Source organism: Diabrotica undecimpunctata, chromosome 9 (genome assembly GCF_040954645.1).
Source record: "Diabrotica undecimpunctata isolate CICGRU chromosome 9, icDiaUnde3, whole genome shotgun sequence".
NCBI classification, from domain to species: Eukaryota; Metazoa; Arthropoda; class Insecta; order Coleoptera; family Chrysomelidae; genus Diabrotica; species Diabrotica undecimpunctata.
The window spans coordinates 132,235,282-132,249,727 of record NC_092811.1 but is presented as its reverse complement, the minus strand read 5'-3'; the positions used below and the strand labels follow the sequence as shown (position 1 = coordinate 132,249,727).

At 34.1% G+C, this 14,446-nt stretch overlaps 1 protein-coding gene across 4 annotated transcripts in view; it reads left to right on the top strand.

Annotated features, from left to right (window-relative positions):
• Positions 1-11,382, top strand: part of Sfxn1-3 (Sideroflexin-1-3) — a 44,692-nt gene extending 33,310 nt beyond the window's left edge. For all 4 annotated transcript variants that reach the window (XM_072545318.1, XM_072545317.1, XM_072545315.1 and 1 more), the window contains exons 2-8: positions 2,879-3,053; positions 3,626-3,895; positions 5,738-5,813; positions 6,997-7,082; positions 7,192-7,319; positions 7,479-7,663; positions 11,176-11,382. In XM_072545318.1, the coding sequence (XP_072401419.1) occupies positions 2,893-3,053; positions 3,626-3,895; positions 5,738-5,813; positions 6,997-7,082; positions 7,192-7,319; positions 7,479-7,663; positions 11,176-11,238 (969 nt within the window). In that variant the 5' untranslated portion in view covers positions 2,879-2,892 and the 3' untranslated portion in view covers positions 11,239-11,382. The remainder of the gene's footprint in view (positions 1-2,878; positions 3,054-3,625; positions 3,896-5,737; positions 5,814-6,996; positions 7,083-7,191; positions 7,320-7,478; positions 7,664-11,175) is intronic.
• Positions 11,383-14,446: the final 3,064 nt, after the last annotated feature.

The following is a 14,446-nucleotide window of genomic DNA, read 5'->3' as shown; positions in this document are numbered from 1 at the left end:
ATGGGACCTAAAATAAGATAAAACTGTTTTTAGTTTTTTATTAAAATGTGACCCAAAAGATATATAAGTTTTCGATTTCAAATTTTTGTTTTAATTTAATAACATATTCTTGCAGCGCCTCTCGCGCTTTTGTCATTTATGATTTCTGATATTGTATCTGCTATCCGATGACTTCTGTTATTTTTAAATGTTTTATTACCTATACTTTCTGGGTATTGCTTTGTTGTTATTCCTATTATTTCTACTTGTTCTTGTCTACCGCATATTTCTTCTAAAATTTATTTTTTAGTTTAATAATATCATAACAAAGTCTACTGACAATAAATCAGTCAAAAGTTTAACGAAAGTGGTGCAGTAAAAGATTTATCCAAATCATAGCGCAGAAAACCTACAGCAACTGAAAACAAATTCATTTTAGGGGTATGTCAATATTTTAATGGTAGAAAAATTAAGAATTAGACTGCTCAATTCATCTTATTGTGGTAATCTTATCTTTTGATTACTGAAAATTAGAAGATTTTGTTTTATAAATGATGTTTTTACTATTCGGGGTACAGGTGTACCCCAAACATAAAACACATGTTTGCAAAAAATTAAATATATTAAAAAAGTACAAAATTGTTGTATGTTTTTATTTTATTAAACATAAATATTTATTATTTATTATTTATAGTTAATTCAATCTGGGTACACATGACAGATGGTTCAGACATATGTATTTTTTGCACTTCTTGCACGTTATCGTCGATTTTCTGTCTTGTTTGCGTGTGCAAAAAGCGCATCTCCCGGAAGAAGATTGCCGTTGGTCTACATTAGGTACTTCAGGCTCAGTATGCAAATATTTTTCTATAACAGCTGGCTCTTTTGACAAAGTTTGGATTCCGAGCCGTTCTCTCATCAAGGGACTAACTAGGTGTTTACTGAGGTTTTATAGAAATCACCTTCTGTTCGATATTAATTCCATTTTTGTGACATTACAACTTTCACATAGACCTAATGAATTAATTCCAACGAGGTCTAATAAATTGTAAAAAATTCTAAGGGGCCAGCGTCTTGATTTTCTAGCAGTGGTGTATCTATGAATGCGCGAGCGGGTCGAATGTGTCTTCTTCGAGTTTGGTTTGATGATAAGAATCAATTATAAATGATGGATTCGACCGCTACTTGATATAAATTCATTTTATATAACAATAAAATACTGAAAACTTTGTTTTCAAAACTTCCACAAAATTTATTATACTTCCACTTACACCGTGGTGTATACAAACTTAAATGTGGCGATTGCCCAAAAACTTACATTGGTCAAACTGGTAGAACGTTTAAGAAACGTATAGCAGAACATAAAAGGGCTTTCAATAATAGAAAAACAAATTCTACATAGGCACTTCACCTTCTAGATCACAATCATTATTTTAATGATGATTTTCAAATTCTTCACATCCAACTGCTGTAGTAATATATCTAATAAATTTTGTGGAAGTTTTGAAAACAAAGTTTTCAATGGTTGGTCTCCTTCAGTATGTATGGTGGATAACATAACAACAATCTTTTCTTGGCTTCTGGAGGGCAATACGAAAGTAGTGTCGATTTTTTAGTATAAGCAAATATAGCTGAATTTTTGTTTGTTACTTTTTTAGATGAACGTTACTGGGAGTTCGGCTTTATTTTTCTTCATGGTTCCAATTAATGTAACGGAATGATCATCACACAGCTTTTTTATTGTTTGGATTGAGGTGAACCAATTATCAATTATCCATTTGAACTGTGAATGTATCGCAGAATCCTGAGAGTATCATGGACCGAGAGAGTCACAAATGTCGAGGTCTTGAGAAGAATGAATAAAAAAAAGGAAATCATATTTACGATCAAAAAAGGAAAACTGCAATACTTGGGACACATTACAAGAGGCGAAAGATATGAACTGCGTCGAATAATTATGCAAGGGAAAATAGCAGAAAATAGGTCCATAGGAAGAAGACGAAACTCCTGGCTTAAAAATCTACGGAAATGGTATAGCTGTAGCAGCAACGAATTGTTTCGGTCAGCAGTTTCGAAAATACGTATAGCCCTGATAATCGCCAACCTTCGGAACGAAGATGGCACTTGAAGAAGAAGTATAATTTTAATTTCGCTCGAAAAAATATACACAAAGGTACCTAAAAATCACCAAACAGACATATGATAGATCATGCCATTGTAGACTTAAGACAAAAATCGAATATAATAAGCTTCCGCACTGGAAGAGGAGCAAATGCGGATTCTGATCACTACTGGGTCAAAAGTAGGTAAAGAGTAAGAATTTTAGACATTTAAAAAAGGAAATAGATGCTAAACATAAACGATACAAGCAGCTGAAGAATGACTAGGCATGAAAGGTAAACAAAAAATAACAAGAACAAATGACTGATTTGCGTACGGAATGACAATATAAATAACTATGTAAAGGAGAAAAGAAAATTCACCACAGAAAGAAAAAAGAAAATATGAACAAAGAACTTCAAGAACTACAGGATCTAAGTTATCCTAAAAAATTTCATCAGAAACAAAAAGCAAAAAAAAAAATTAAAACAAAAGAAGTGAAGAGCTGAAGGAGCGTAATATATTGACAGAACAGCAAGAAAAACTAAGAAGATGGAATTCCTGAATGCGACCGAAAATGTTTTAAATTATATTGATATATTAGTTGTTCGATTCTAATACTCCATTTAATATTTTTTATAAAAATATTGACACGCTTCTTGGTAAAACTCATAGGGACAGCTAAATTATACGATAACTTAAGAGATGACATTACGCGTATGACTTATTTCATTATTTATTTGCTGGAGTATACCTAGTTTTGTTTTTTTTTTGTTAATTACTTAACTGATCTTTTTAGGTTTCAGTATAACGATGGCTTTAAGTTCAAAAAAGATAAACATCGACGAACCAAGATATGATCAGAAAACGTACGTAGGAAGAGCTAAACATTTTTTCATTACGACCAATCCGTTAAACATATTTGCTTCATCGAGAAGCCTAGATGAAGCTAAGTCAATAGTGGACAGGTACAGGTAAGAAAAATTCATTTATTTTACTTTGTAGTATACCACAGCCTTCTTAAAATGTTCATGTAGCAATACGTTCAGATCTACCTCTTCCATGCGAGAATATTATGATAAATAAGCCACTAGTATTTTTTATATTGTATCTTGACTTTATAAATACTCACGTGCCTTACCACAACTATCATTCTTCATTCCAACTCTTTAGACTTTCTTGAATCCTTTTCCTTTAATTGCCTTCTGTGTTTCTTTCTGCATCATCTTTTGGATTACTTGTCCATATTCGGGAATTCTTTCTCATCAGTCGAGTCATCTAGTTCATAGTAGTCGAGTCATACTTTCATTTAAATCATCTGAAGAGAATCATCTTCTACGAGTTCCTTTCTGGCTTTTTTCCTAACATAACTTGAACTTGCTACCGCAACATCCATTTTGCTGCTACCAGGTTTTGCATCGTCAGTTGGCTTTTTCTTTCCGTCGAACCCCACTTTTTTTTGTGAGTATGTTGAAATGGTTCTTTTCTGCTTGATCTTTTCCTTGGTAAGGCTGTATTGAATTGTAATCTTCATCGCACTTTTCAGACGAAACGAACATATCGAAGGACTAACCGAAGACAAACTATGGAGAGCCAAAAATTTATACGATTCGGCGTTTCATCCGGACACCGGCGAAAAGATGTTCGTCCTCGGAAGAATGTCAGCTCAAGTTCCTTCGAACATGGTCATTACCGGAGGAATGATAACGTTTTACAGGAGTATACCAGCAGTAGTGTTCTGGCAGTGGCTGAATCAGTCCTTCAACGCCCTAGTCAATTATAGCAACAGAAGTGGAGATATAGTACAAACAGATAAGTATGTGGAATTGTTTATGAAGCTAAAAGATATACACAAATTTTAATAAAATTACATTAATCATTATTGCTTACAAAACAATTCGCATTAATACGCAAAATAACTAACACTAAACTAATCTAAGACCGCCTCAGTGGGCTTATATAATAAAGTAATAGTCTCGAAACAGCTACCGCTAAAAAGCCAAAAAGAGCTTAAAAATGATTTTTTTTCAGATACTCAATAAATAAAAAAAAGCTTTATAAAGAAATATGCTAGGCTTACGTGAGTCACCCTGTACATTTAAATTTATGTTTAAAAAGCGCATATTTATATATAAAAGTCGATCAGTGTCAGCATTTTCTAAAACAAGGACAGAAATAATTTTATTCCATTGATTTCCACCCTATATAATGATACCTTCCACAACTTTTTTGAAAAATATTTGTTCTATTTCTTGACAATTGTCTTGTATACTGAACATTTCATTATCCTCGAATTCGTTTCATATTATATATTATCCAAGTACTTGGTAACACTTCTTCTTCTTACGGTGTGTGGTATTATCCCTAAAATATTACAATTCATAAAAAGATTAAGTTTAAAAAAAATTATTGCTATCCTAACTTTACTTGCACCTATTCGGAATAGTCCGGTTGTAGACGTATTGAACCACTTCCTTAGGTTTTGAAGCCAACATATTGTTCTTCTCCCTGGTTCTCTCTTTCCAAATACCTTGCCCTGAAGAATGAGTTGCAATAAGCTATATCTGTGTTCATTTCTCATAACATGGATAAGATATTCTAATTTACGCTCGTTGATTGTGTTAGTGATCTCGCATTCCTTGCCTGTAACACCCCACCTCGCAGGCCTCGAGCTTTCCTAAAGAAGCTTCAGAGAGCGTCCATGCCTCAACTCCGTATAATAATGTAGAAAATACATAGATTCTGATGATAAAAATTTTGGTACTAAGTGGTAAATCGTGACTTCTGAAAAAAGACTTCATCTTTACGAATGCTGATCTTGCTTTCCCTATGCTTTACCCTATTGGTTTACCAAAAGATGTGTATTTAATATTTCGCGCTTACTAACTACCATGTACTTTGTTTTGTTTGTATTGAGATCCAGCCCATATTCTCGACTTATATCTGATATGCGCGACATATTATAAACCATCTAGGCTATCTGCAAAAACTACTGCGTGGTCAGCATATCTAATGTTGTTTAGACGTACTCTGTTAACTAAGACGCCTTCCTGTAGTTGTCCCAGTGCTTACTCGAAGATACGCTCCGGGTACATGTTAAATAGCACTGGAGACAGAATGCATCCTTGTCTCACTCCTCTATCTATGGAGATTGTCTCTGTCAACTGGTCATCCACTTTAATGTTGGCAGTTTGATTGTAATATAAATTATATATAATTCGCAAGTCTCTATCAAATAAGCCCGTTTCTTTTAAGATGGATATGAGCTTGTTATTTTTACTCTATCAAATGCCTTTTTGTAATCGATAAAACAAATATATACATCACAGGTGACATTCCTGCACCTCTGGACTTGGTAACACAGTCTGCCTTTAATTTCCAGGCTATACTTCAATCTCCTGAGGATTTTATAATTTTTAAGCGTTCTTTAGCGGTTTTTAAGCGTTTTCGCCCCACTGTGCGACGACGGTCGAATCCACGCGAAGATCCGAAATTCCAGAAGGTCAGCTTTTTAACGGGGTTCGCGACGGAAAGACTTCTCTCTCGTGTTTCTATAACGCACAGGGCCGCGATCAGGGATCTGTGACTCACAACAATATTTATCATTACGTGATTATTTGCAGCAAACATTTGAATATTAAACTAATTTATTTTTTAGGCAAATAATAACTTCTTATTTATGTGCTACCACGGGAGCTGTAGGTACAGCGTTAGGATTAAATAGTTTAACAAAGGTAAGTTTAAATATCCGTCATACTAGTGGTTTTATTCCCTAGCATCTTTTTCTAAAGGATGCATCTTTTATACCCGGATAGGAATATCAAAATTGAACCAGAGCAAACTTGAGCTTAAATTTTGGGGTAATGTTCGGCATCAAAAAAATGAAGATTTACCAAATTTTAGCCCAAAATATTGACACATAACCTCAAAATTCCATAAAACGTCAAAAATATATAAATATTTTGGCCATAATTCGCTTAATTTTTTACCAAAATAATTTTTTTTGTGCTCTACAAAACTATTTATTAGATATAACATTCTAATAGTATTTAAAAAAACCCTGTATTAGGCGAATTTCCTTTACTTCAAGATAAGTGCATCACAGAACAAAATTTCCACATTTTGAAGAGATTATTTTCTATTTAGACTTTTATACCAGATATTACAACACACGTGTAATATCTGGTATAAAAGACGGTTTGATGTCAAAACTGGAATCTAAATGACGAAAAGAGTAATGGAAACAAAACAAAATATTAAAAAATAAACAGGATTGGTGCATGAGATTATGCTGTAGGTCAAGTTCCTTTCTTCTTGCTTATTTTTATAACATTTTTTCCAATGGTAATTTGTGTGTGTGTGTGTGTGTGTGTTTGGTGAGTTGGCTTGGAAACTAGTCCTTTAGCCACAGAATTGTAATGTAAGATATTAGTTTTTAAATAATGTAACCAACTTTAAATAAAAAGTTACATATTAGTTCGTATACTTCTCTACTATCTAAGGAGAGTATATGGGTGATGTTTATGGGAGTCTGAATTTTAAGTTCTGATAGTTTTGAATACAGCTGATCTGTTTCATACCTATGTTTATCGCACTTAAAAAGAATATGGTTGATGTCACATTGTGATATATTATCGCATGAGCATACCCCAGAAGGGATAATATTTAACTTAGCCAAGTGAGCTGGGAATGCACCGTGATTAGTTTTCAGTCGAGTAATTGTGGCTGTCAACTTCTTTGGCATTGCATATTTGAAAATATAGTCAACATCTTGTGGTAGGGTAGGGTGGATAGTATAATATTGATTATTTGAATTCGTTGCTATGTTTTTCCATTTTTCTTTCCAATTTATAAAAATTTTGTTATAATAATGTTGTTGTAAGTCCTCCAATGTAAATATGGTAATTTTTATTTTAGGCAATGCCTAGTATAGTTGGTCGAATGGTACCATTTGTTGCCGTAGCAGCTGCTAACTGTATAAACATTCCAATGATGAGGGCACAGTGAGTATTCTTATTTTTGAAATTCAATATTTTATGTACATACTTTTGATTGCTGTGATCAGGTGTATATATTATTATGATTAATTTATAATTTTTGTCTCCATTTTAGAGAATTGCGGCAAGGAACTCCAGTATACGATGAAAATAACAACAAATTAGGATACTCCAAAAAGGCAGCTCAAAGTGGAATTGCTCAGGTCGTTTTCAGTAGAGTATGTATGGCACTACCAGGCATGGGTAAGATATTTTCTGATGTTTCTATTGGTAACATTTATTTAAGTTTAAAATATTGCCTTTGTCTATTCATTCAATTTGTAACAAGACTAAAAAGTACATAAAAATTCTTCTATAGCACTTAAAATCCATCTAATTGGTACCATTTATGTCTTATTTTAGTCGGAACCCCAATTATAATGAACTCGTTGGAAAGAAAAGGATTCTTACAAAAATATCCACAGATGACCCTACCAATTTCGGTTGGTTTTCTAGGATTGTGCCTAACTTTCGCTACACCACTAGCATGCGCAGTGTTCAAACAAAAAGCTTCCATATCATTCAAAAGTTTGGAACCCGAACTACAGGTAAGCTATAAATATATATAGGAAGTAGTGCTAATATGAACCTTCAATTCGTGTTTAAACCCCAAAAGTTTGTGGTATATTAGAATGTTAGAGTTAAATAGGTTAAGTAAATGTGATCCAAAAGAATCACTCCAGAATATATGTGACATTTAACAAGGTCAGAGAAGAACATCTAATAGAAAATAAAGAGAAGAGGAAAAGTTGGATGAATGACAATATAGTGTAATTCATGGAAGAACGAAGAAAATCAAAAAATAGCAGAAGAATTTACAAAAATATTCAGAGACAAATAAGAACCGAAATACGAAAGGCCAAAGAAGATTGGTTAAAAACACAGTGTGAAGAGATAGAGTTGTTGGAACAAAACACGATACATTTAATATGCATAAAAAGGTAAAACAAGAAGCTGGTCTTCAAAAATCCAACACAGCTAACTAATTGCAAGATCAACAGGAAAACATCATCACAGATAAAAATCAAGAAATATGCATATGGCAAAACACTAAAAATGGCGAAATCGAATTACCTATAGCGTTTATTGCATTGCACGTGAAACTGGTTCTTTAATATTAAGGTGTAATAATGACCTTACTGTTAACTGGTTAAAAGAATCTTTATCCACTCTATCTCTTTGGGAATCTGCTGAACTAAAAATCGTTGAACACAGTTAGTATGGTATAATAGGAAGCAATAACCTTTGTGCTTAGGTATGAAATATTTGTGAGATTATAAATTGGGGATTTGAGCTCATGTGAGCGCAGTCTACATACAGTCAATCATAAGTAGTTACCTAACGAACATCATATTGTGTAATTACCAGTAGCTGTAGCTGTAACACTTTTACTCCACAACTTCAATTTTATTAAACCTATTATCGTCGACCGACAAGAAGCGGACAAAGGGGCATTTACAAACAGATTCGAACCTCAAATCCAAGTTCGAAACTTTCCATTGGTGCCAAAGTGCCTCTTTCATTTGAATCTATATGGCCTACTTATTTCTGTTCCTTTTTGGCTATTACTTTTCTTGTATCTTGCACAGTTGTTAGTGCTGTTTCGTCAACATAGTATACCTGACTAGGTGTTGATGCATATTTTTCATAAATCTTCTTAAGATAACTAAAAAAATTTTCAACGACTGGTTGACTAAACCCCATTGCCCTACCTAGTGAAGTTGCTTCGGCTGATCGTAATGATAATTCTGAATTTCGTTTCATAAAACTTGTAAACCAAAACTTGCCTGTCATCTTGTTTTCTTCCCATAAAGTTGGTATTTTTTTCCTGTTAGTAATTACCAAATCATAAGCTAGTTGTCTGGCACCTTTCGGATTGAGACCATGATGAAGCTTGGTTATCGTCTGTAAATAATTACTCAGTTCTTTTTCCTCGGTTGAAGAAAAAAATTGATTAATACCATAATTTGGGGTCAATCTTGGAGCTCCCTCAAGAACATCTGAAGTCCAATCTATATTATTTTTATTTTCGTTGCACTTTTTAAAATATCTCCTAAACATAGAGCGTGGAATGTCGTATTTTAAAACAGCAGCCTTTTGTGATAATCCACCTTTCCAAACATCATAAATTGCTTTTCTCATATTTTCATCTGTAGTTTTTCCAATAGCGGGATTTTTTGGTATTTTCCGTGGCATATTACTATCTGAAACAAAATTATTTTTGGTATTTTTTGCAGAAAGAACAATGACCACTGCTTTTTACAAAAGTATGTAGGAACAGTGGCCACCACTTTTTTTGTCAAAAGCAGTGGCGACTGTTCCTGCCTATATGTACCCACGGTACCCAAAGTTCATTGTTTAGGAGGCATAACCTAAAATCTACTACTTTGAAGATAGATCATAAGTTGCATCACCTGCAAGTTTTAAATACTATACTGTATACCACAAAACATACAGAACATTTAATATGTTTATTATTATTGGTTGAAAAGATGTTTAAACTTACCTGCTACTTCTACACAACACACCTCTCAACAGGTTCGTATACAAAATGGTTCTGGAAACGATGGTGCAGGGGTCAAGCGTAGTAAGCGACTACTGTGACTAAAATTGTTAGCATTTGTACTAGATGGCGCGTCTGTATCTATCAAACAACAACAAAATATTTAAAAGTGGCCACTGTACCTGACTGGCCACTGTTCCAGCCTCTCCCTTACCCATAAAAATTAGGTTACTACGATGTTATATCTTTCCTATCTCTCTCTTGTCGTTTCCTCATTGCTGAGGATCGTGATTTCCTACAATGCGGGCTGTCAATTCTCTCCATCTCTTGCGATTTTGGGCTGCTCTCATGGACTCGGAAAACGTCTCTCCAGTGGCTTTCTGTACTTGATCTGACCATCGGATAGGTGAGCGTCCTCTGCCTCTACGTCCTTCTACGTTTCCGCATACAATTAATCTTTCTAAGTTGCATCTAATCTTTCCTATACTGTTATATAGAGTTGAGTCGTGGAATCTCACAGACGCTACCAGTAAGGAAATTGAGGCTTTCGAAATGTAACGCTACGATAACTAATGTTATCGTAGAATTCTAAAGATATAGGGAAAAAAGAGATATAAAGGAAAAAGAGTTGTTAACCACAATAAAAACAGCCAAAATTGAATCCCTCGGTCATATCATGAAGAACAGCGAAAGATATGGGTTGCTGCAATTAATTCTTTAAGGAAAAGTAAAAGGAAAACGAGCACCAGGAAGGCGAAGAATTTCCTGGCTTAAAAATCTACGTACGTGGTTCAACACAACTACCACAAATCTTTTCAGAGCAGTAGTTTTCATGATTGCCATGATGATCGCAACATCCAAAACGGATAGGCAGTACAAGAAGAAAAAGAATTGTGTGTCAGGTGTTGAGCCATAAAAAGAAGAAATCCATCAATGTTTCATCTTATCCTCTGTTGACTTAGTCTTGAAGTAAAGTAGGTTTTGGAGCCAGGTTATTTCTAGTCTTCTTGTGGCTGGATCATTGTTGTATAGTTCCCTAACTAGTTCGTTTTTTTGGTATGTTGTGCATTTGTTAAAAAAAAAAGATACAAGTAGTAGAAAGAGATGTTAACCACATCTTATTTGCGGCAAATTGGCTGGTAAGAGATGGATATTCTGAACGCATTGGACCAACTTTTTCTCACCGTTTCATAATTTTAAAGATTGTTTTAAAATTTCTATTATATAAATCTGTTACAGTCTGAATTTACCGTCATTTTTACATTGAATTTTAGGAAGAACTGTTCATCTGATGTGCATTATTTGAGAAGGAGAAAATAGTTACTGGATAGTTTGCTTTTTAATTTGTAGATCAGTGCATTGATCCAGATTGTAGACCTCTATGCAGACTTTGTCCAACGTTTGAAAAATGTCTAGAAATATGGCTTTTTTGCTTGAAAAAATCTATTTACATTCCAATATACAATAATATAAAAATAATCATTTTGCCTCTAACTACAAAAATAGGTAACAAATATTTCTCAGACTAACAACTAATATGTTTCTCTTTATTTTTAGGAACAAATAAAATCTCAACGTAAAGTTCCACCCACATGCGTTTACTACAATAAGGGCCTCTAAATGTGTTCGACAATAAATTTTGACGTGACAATACTTATCTGTACTTGTTAAAAAAGATCTGTTCTCTAGTATGAAATAGATATATAACTTTATTTACAATCGATTTATTGTTATCATTTATAACTATTAAAACCAGTAAGTGTAGTATTATTATTTATTACCTTTTTCAAGTTCTCCCATTTAGGTACCTATCCTGAATGTCTGGTTTCAGATAGGATACATCTTGTCTGAATCCGGACTGACTGAGGCTTAAGTGCCACAGGGAGGAGCGCCGTCACCTTTTCTGTATACCATATATACCGCAGACACACCAATTACCCCGAAAATTATGCTCAGTCTATATGTCGATGTCACAATAATAGCAGCGAGAAGTTTGGATCCAAACCTAGTGAGAAGAAGCCTACAATATGCGCTAAATCAGCTGGAAGATTCGTGCATTCAATGAACAATTGCAGTAAACCCAGGGAAGTCACAGGCAGTTATGTTCAAAAAAATATTTATTCAGGGTCTAGACCGTTAAGTAAGGATGTTCAACACATTAATAAAACGGTCCAACGAGGCAAAATACGTAGGAGTGCCAATGGACAAAAGAATGACATATACACCATATGTCAACAGAGCTATCATTAACAGCAAGGTATTTAAAAGCACTAACGACCACTTATAGTGATAAAAAACCTGATAGAGAAGTTTGCAGAATACAACAAAACATTACCAAAATGCTACCGCTAGCGTAAGACTATCTGAACAAGAAACAAATAAATTCTGTATACAGCAAGGAGTACGACAAGGAGACACCGTCTCTCCAAAGCTATTCACGATGCTTTTAGAACATACTTATAAGAAGGCACATCTGAACAAGCATGGTATCAACATAAATGGAGAGAAGCTCAGTCATTTGAGATTTGCAGATGACATCGTCCTTATAGCTTCCATGGAGGACGGACTAAAGATTAATATGAACAACTCATAAATAATGACTAATCTGGTGCTAAATCGCAATGTTGCTGTTGATGGAGGGGATATTGTGCAGACTACATCGTATACTTAGGGCATGAAATTCGGTTGGGCAGAGATAACCAGACATGTGATCTCCCATGTCGCATAGGATTAGCCAGGGCAGCGTTTGGTAAATTAAACTCTGTATTTAAATCGGATCTATCCATACCTATGCCTAAAAAGAAAAATCTTTGACCAAGTGTTACCTGTACTCACTTATGAAGTGGAAACATGAACACTCACAAAAAAGGTAGTTAATAAGATTTACGTGACCCGAATGGCTATAGAGCGCCAGATGTTGGGTGTCTTTGAAGCGTGTTAGCAATAACTGGATGCAAGCCACACAAGCCAGAGACAGATGGAAAGAGCTGAGGGAGAGCTATGTTCAGCAGTGGACGCATACAAGTTGATGGTGATGATAATTTAAAAGCACGCTAAGACATCTTATTGGAATAAATACCAAAGTTAAGCCTGAAAACGAAATTACAGTGTCATCATACCAGCCATAACATATTGATCAACAGCTTGGGGTCAAACCTGTAAAATCCACAGGAAGAAGATCCAAATAGCCTAAAAATATTACAAGGAATACTGTTAATATCTCCATTAAGGTATCAGAAATGTTCAAATACAGACAAAGCAAAGAGGTACGGATCTTAGATAAAATAAATATTTATTTGTATGGTAAATTCCTAATAGCTCATTTAAATTGCTTTTGATGAAGGCTTCGTTGCAAGAATTTACTAAGACTGAAGAGAATCATGTGGTTTTATTGCTCTCATTTAGCTTGTATCTTGTAAGAAAGGTCCGGGGCATCTCTACACACAAACTAACAGTAATGTGCAAGCATAGTTTCGTTCCAAAGACCTTAATAACTTTTATCGATTACTGAAATGTCCTGATGGAATCTTTCTCCATGCTCAGCACTTACAGCTCCATAACTAAGTGGAAAAAGTAGAAATGGAGATACTGAACAAACATTTAAGAAAGGAGATTAAAATTGTAAAAGAATATTGGAGGACAAATACCTAGAGGTGGAAGAAGTCGAACAAAGGCACGAGTATTGTGCTATGTGAAAAAAGACGAAAAATAACAGGACAGGGAAGACAAAGTTCGTTAAATAAGATGGTAGATAACAATAACCTTCCTCTTCCTATCGATACAGTTTTCATATATGCCTGTGAAAGCTGGGTGCTCAAAGTAAACACTTTAACATGCTTAGAAGCCTTTAAAATACAGATTTACATACAAAAAGGAAATATCTAGTAAAGTATAACGAAGCTTACATAAAACTCTACCCCATCCTATCTGGTATAGTTTAAGGTAGTGTGATTGGACCGATCCTCAATCTGATACATACGGCTGACTTATCAACAGGCAATAATTTACCATTTTTAACATTTGCAGATGATATTGCTTTCCTTCTTGGAACTTTTCATGGAAATCCAGTAATAACGTCAGAGTACCATTATATCTAAGCAAAACTAATTAATGGTTAAAGCTTTGGATAATTAAAGTAAATCACACGAAATCTACACATCTGTATGCACTCTAAGAAGATGTACATGTCCACAAGTTAACATCAATGGACATGTTTTGCCCCAAAAGGGCGATTTAAAATATCTAATCATCCACATGGATAAACGGTTAAGATGGTGCAAAAAATTGTAGATATCCAGAATATGCATTTTCACATTAATCCAAATTATTTTTAAATAAAACTATATTTTTAATAAATACTAATAAATTATTACCATATATTCTAACAAACACACTCTCAACATTCTCGTTTTGTGGGCGTAATAAACAAAGACTTGCGATTTAATGTACCCACCCATCAAATTACTCGTACTAAAATTATTATTGGTGCTGAATCACAGTTTTCGGTAGCACCAACAACATCAGCGAATCGGAGGATTTATAGGCAGTAGGTACCAGAAAAATAATTAGTGAACGGAAAGAAATCGACTTTTTTCACTTAGTCAAAGAACATTTGTATAGTATATTGAACATTATTTGTATACAATAGAAATGATTTGGGCGGAAATATAAAAGGAAATTGCAAAACAAACTGCTACGATTACAGCTATAAAAATGTTGGAGGAACAGGAATTTGCCACATTAAATGTAGATAACTGGAAGAAAGTGTGTGAATATGTTGCCAAGGTCGAAAATAAATATTTTAAAAATAAATATTGTTCTAAAGCTA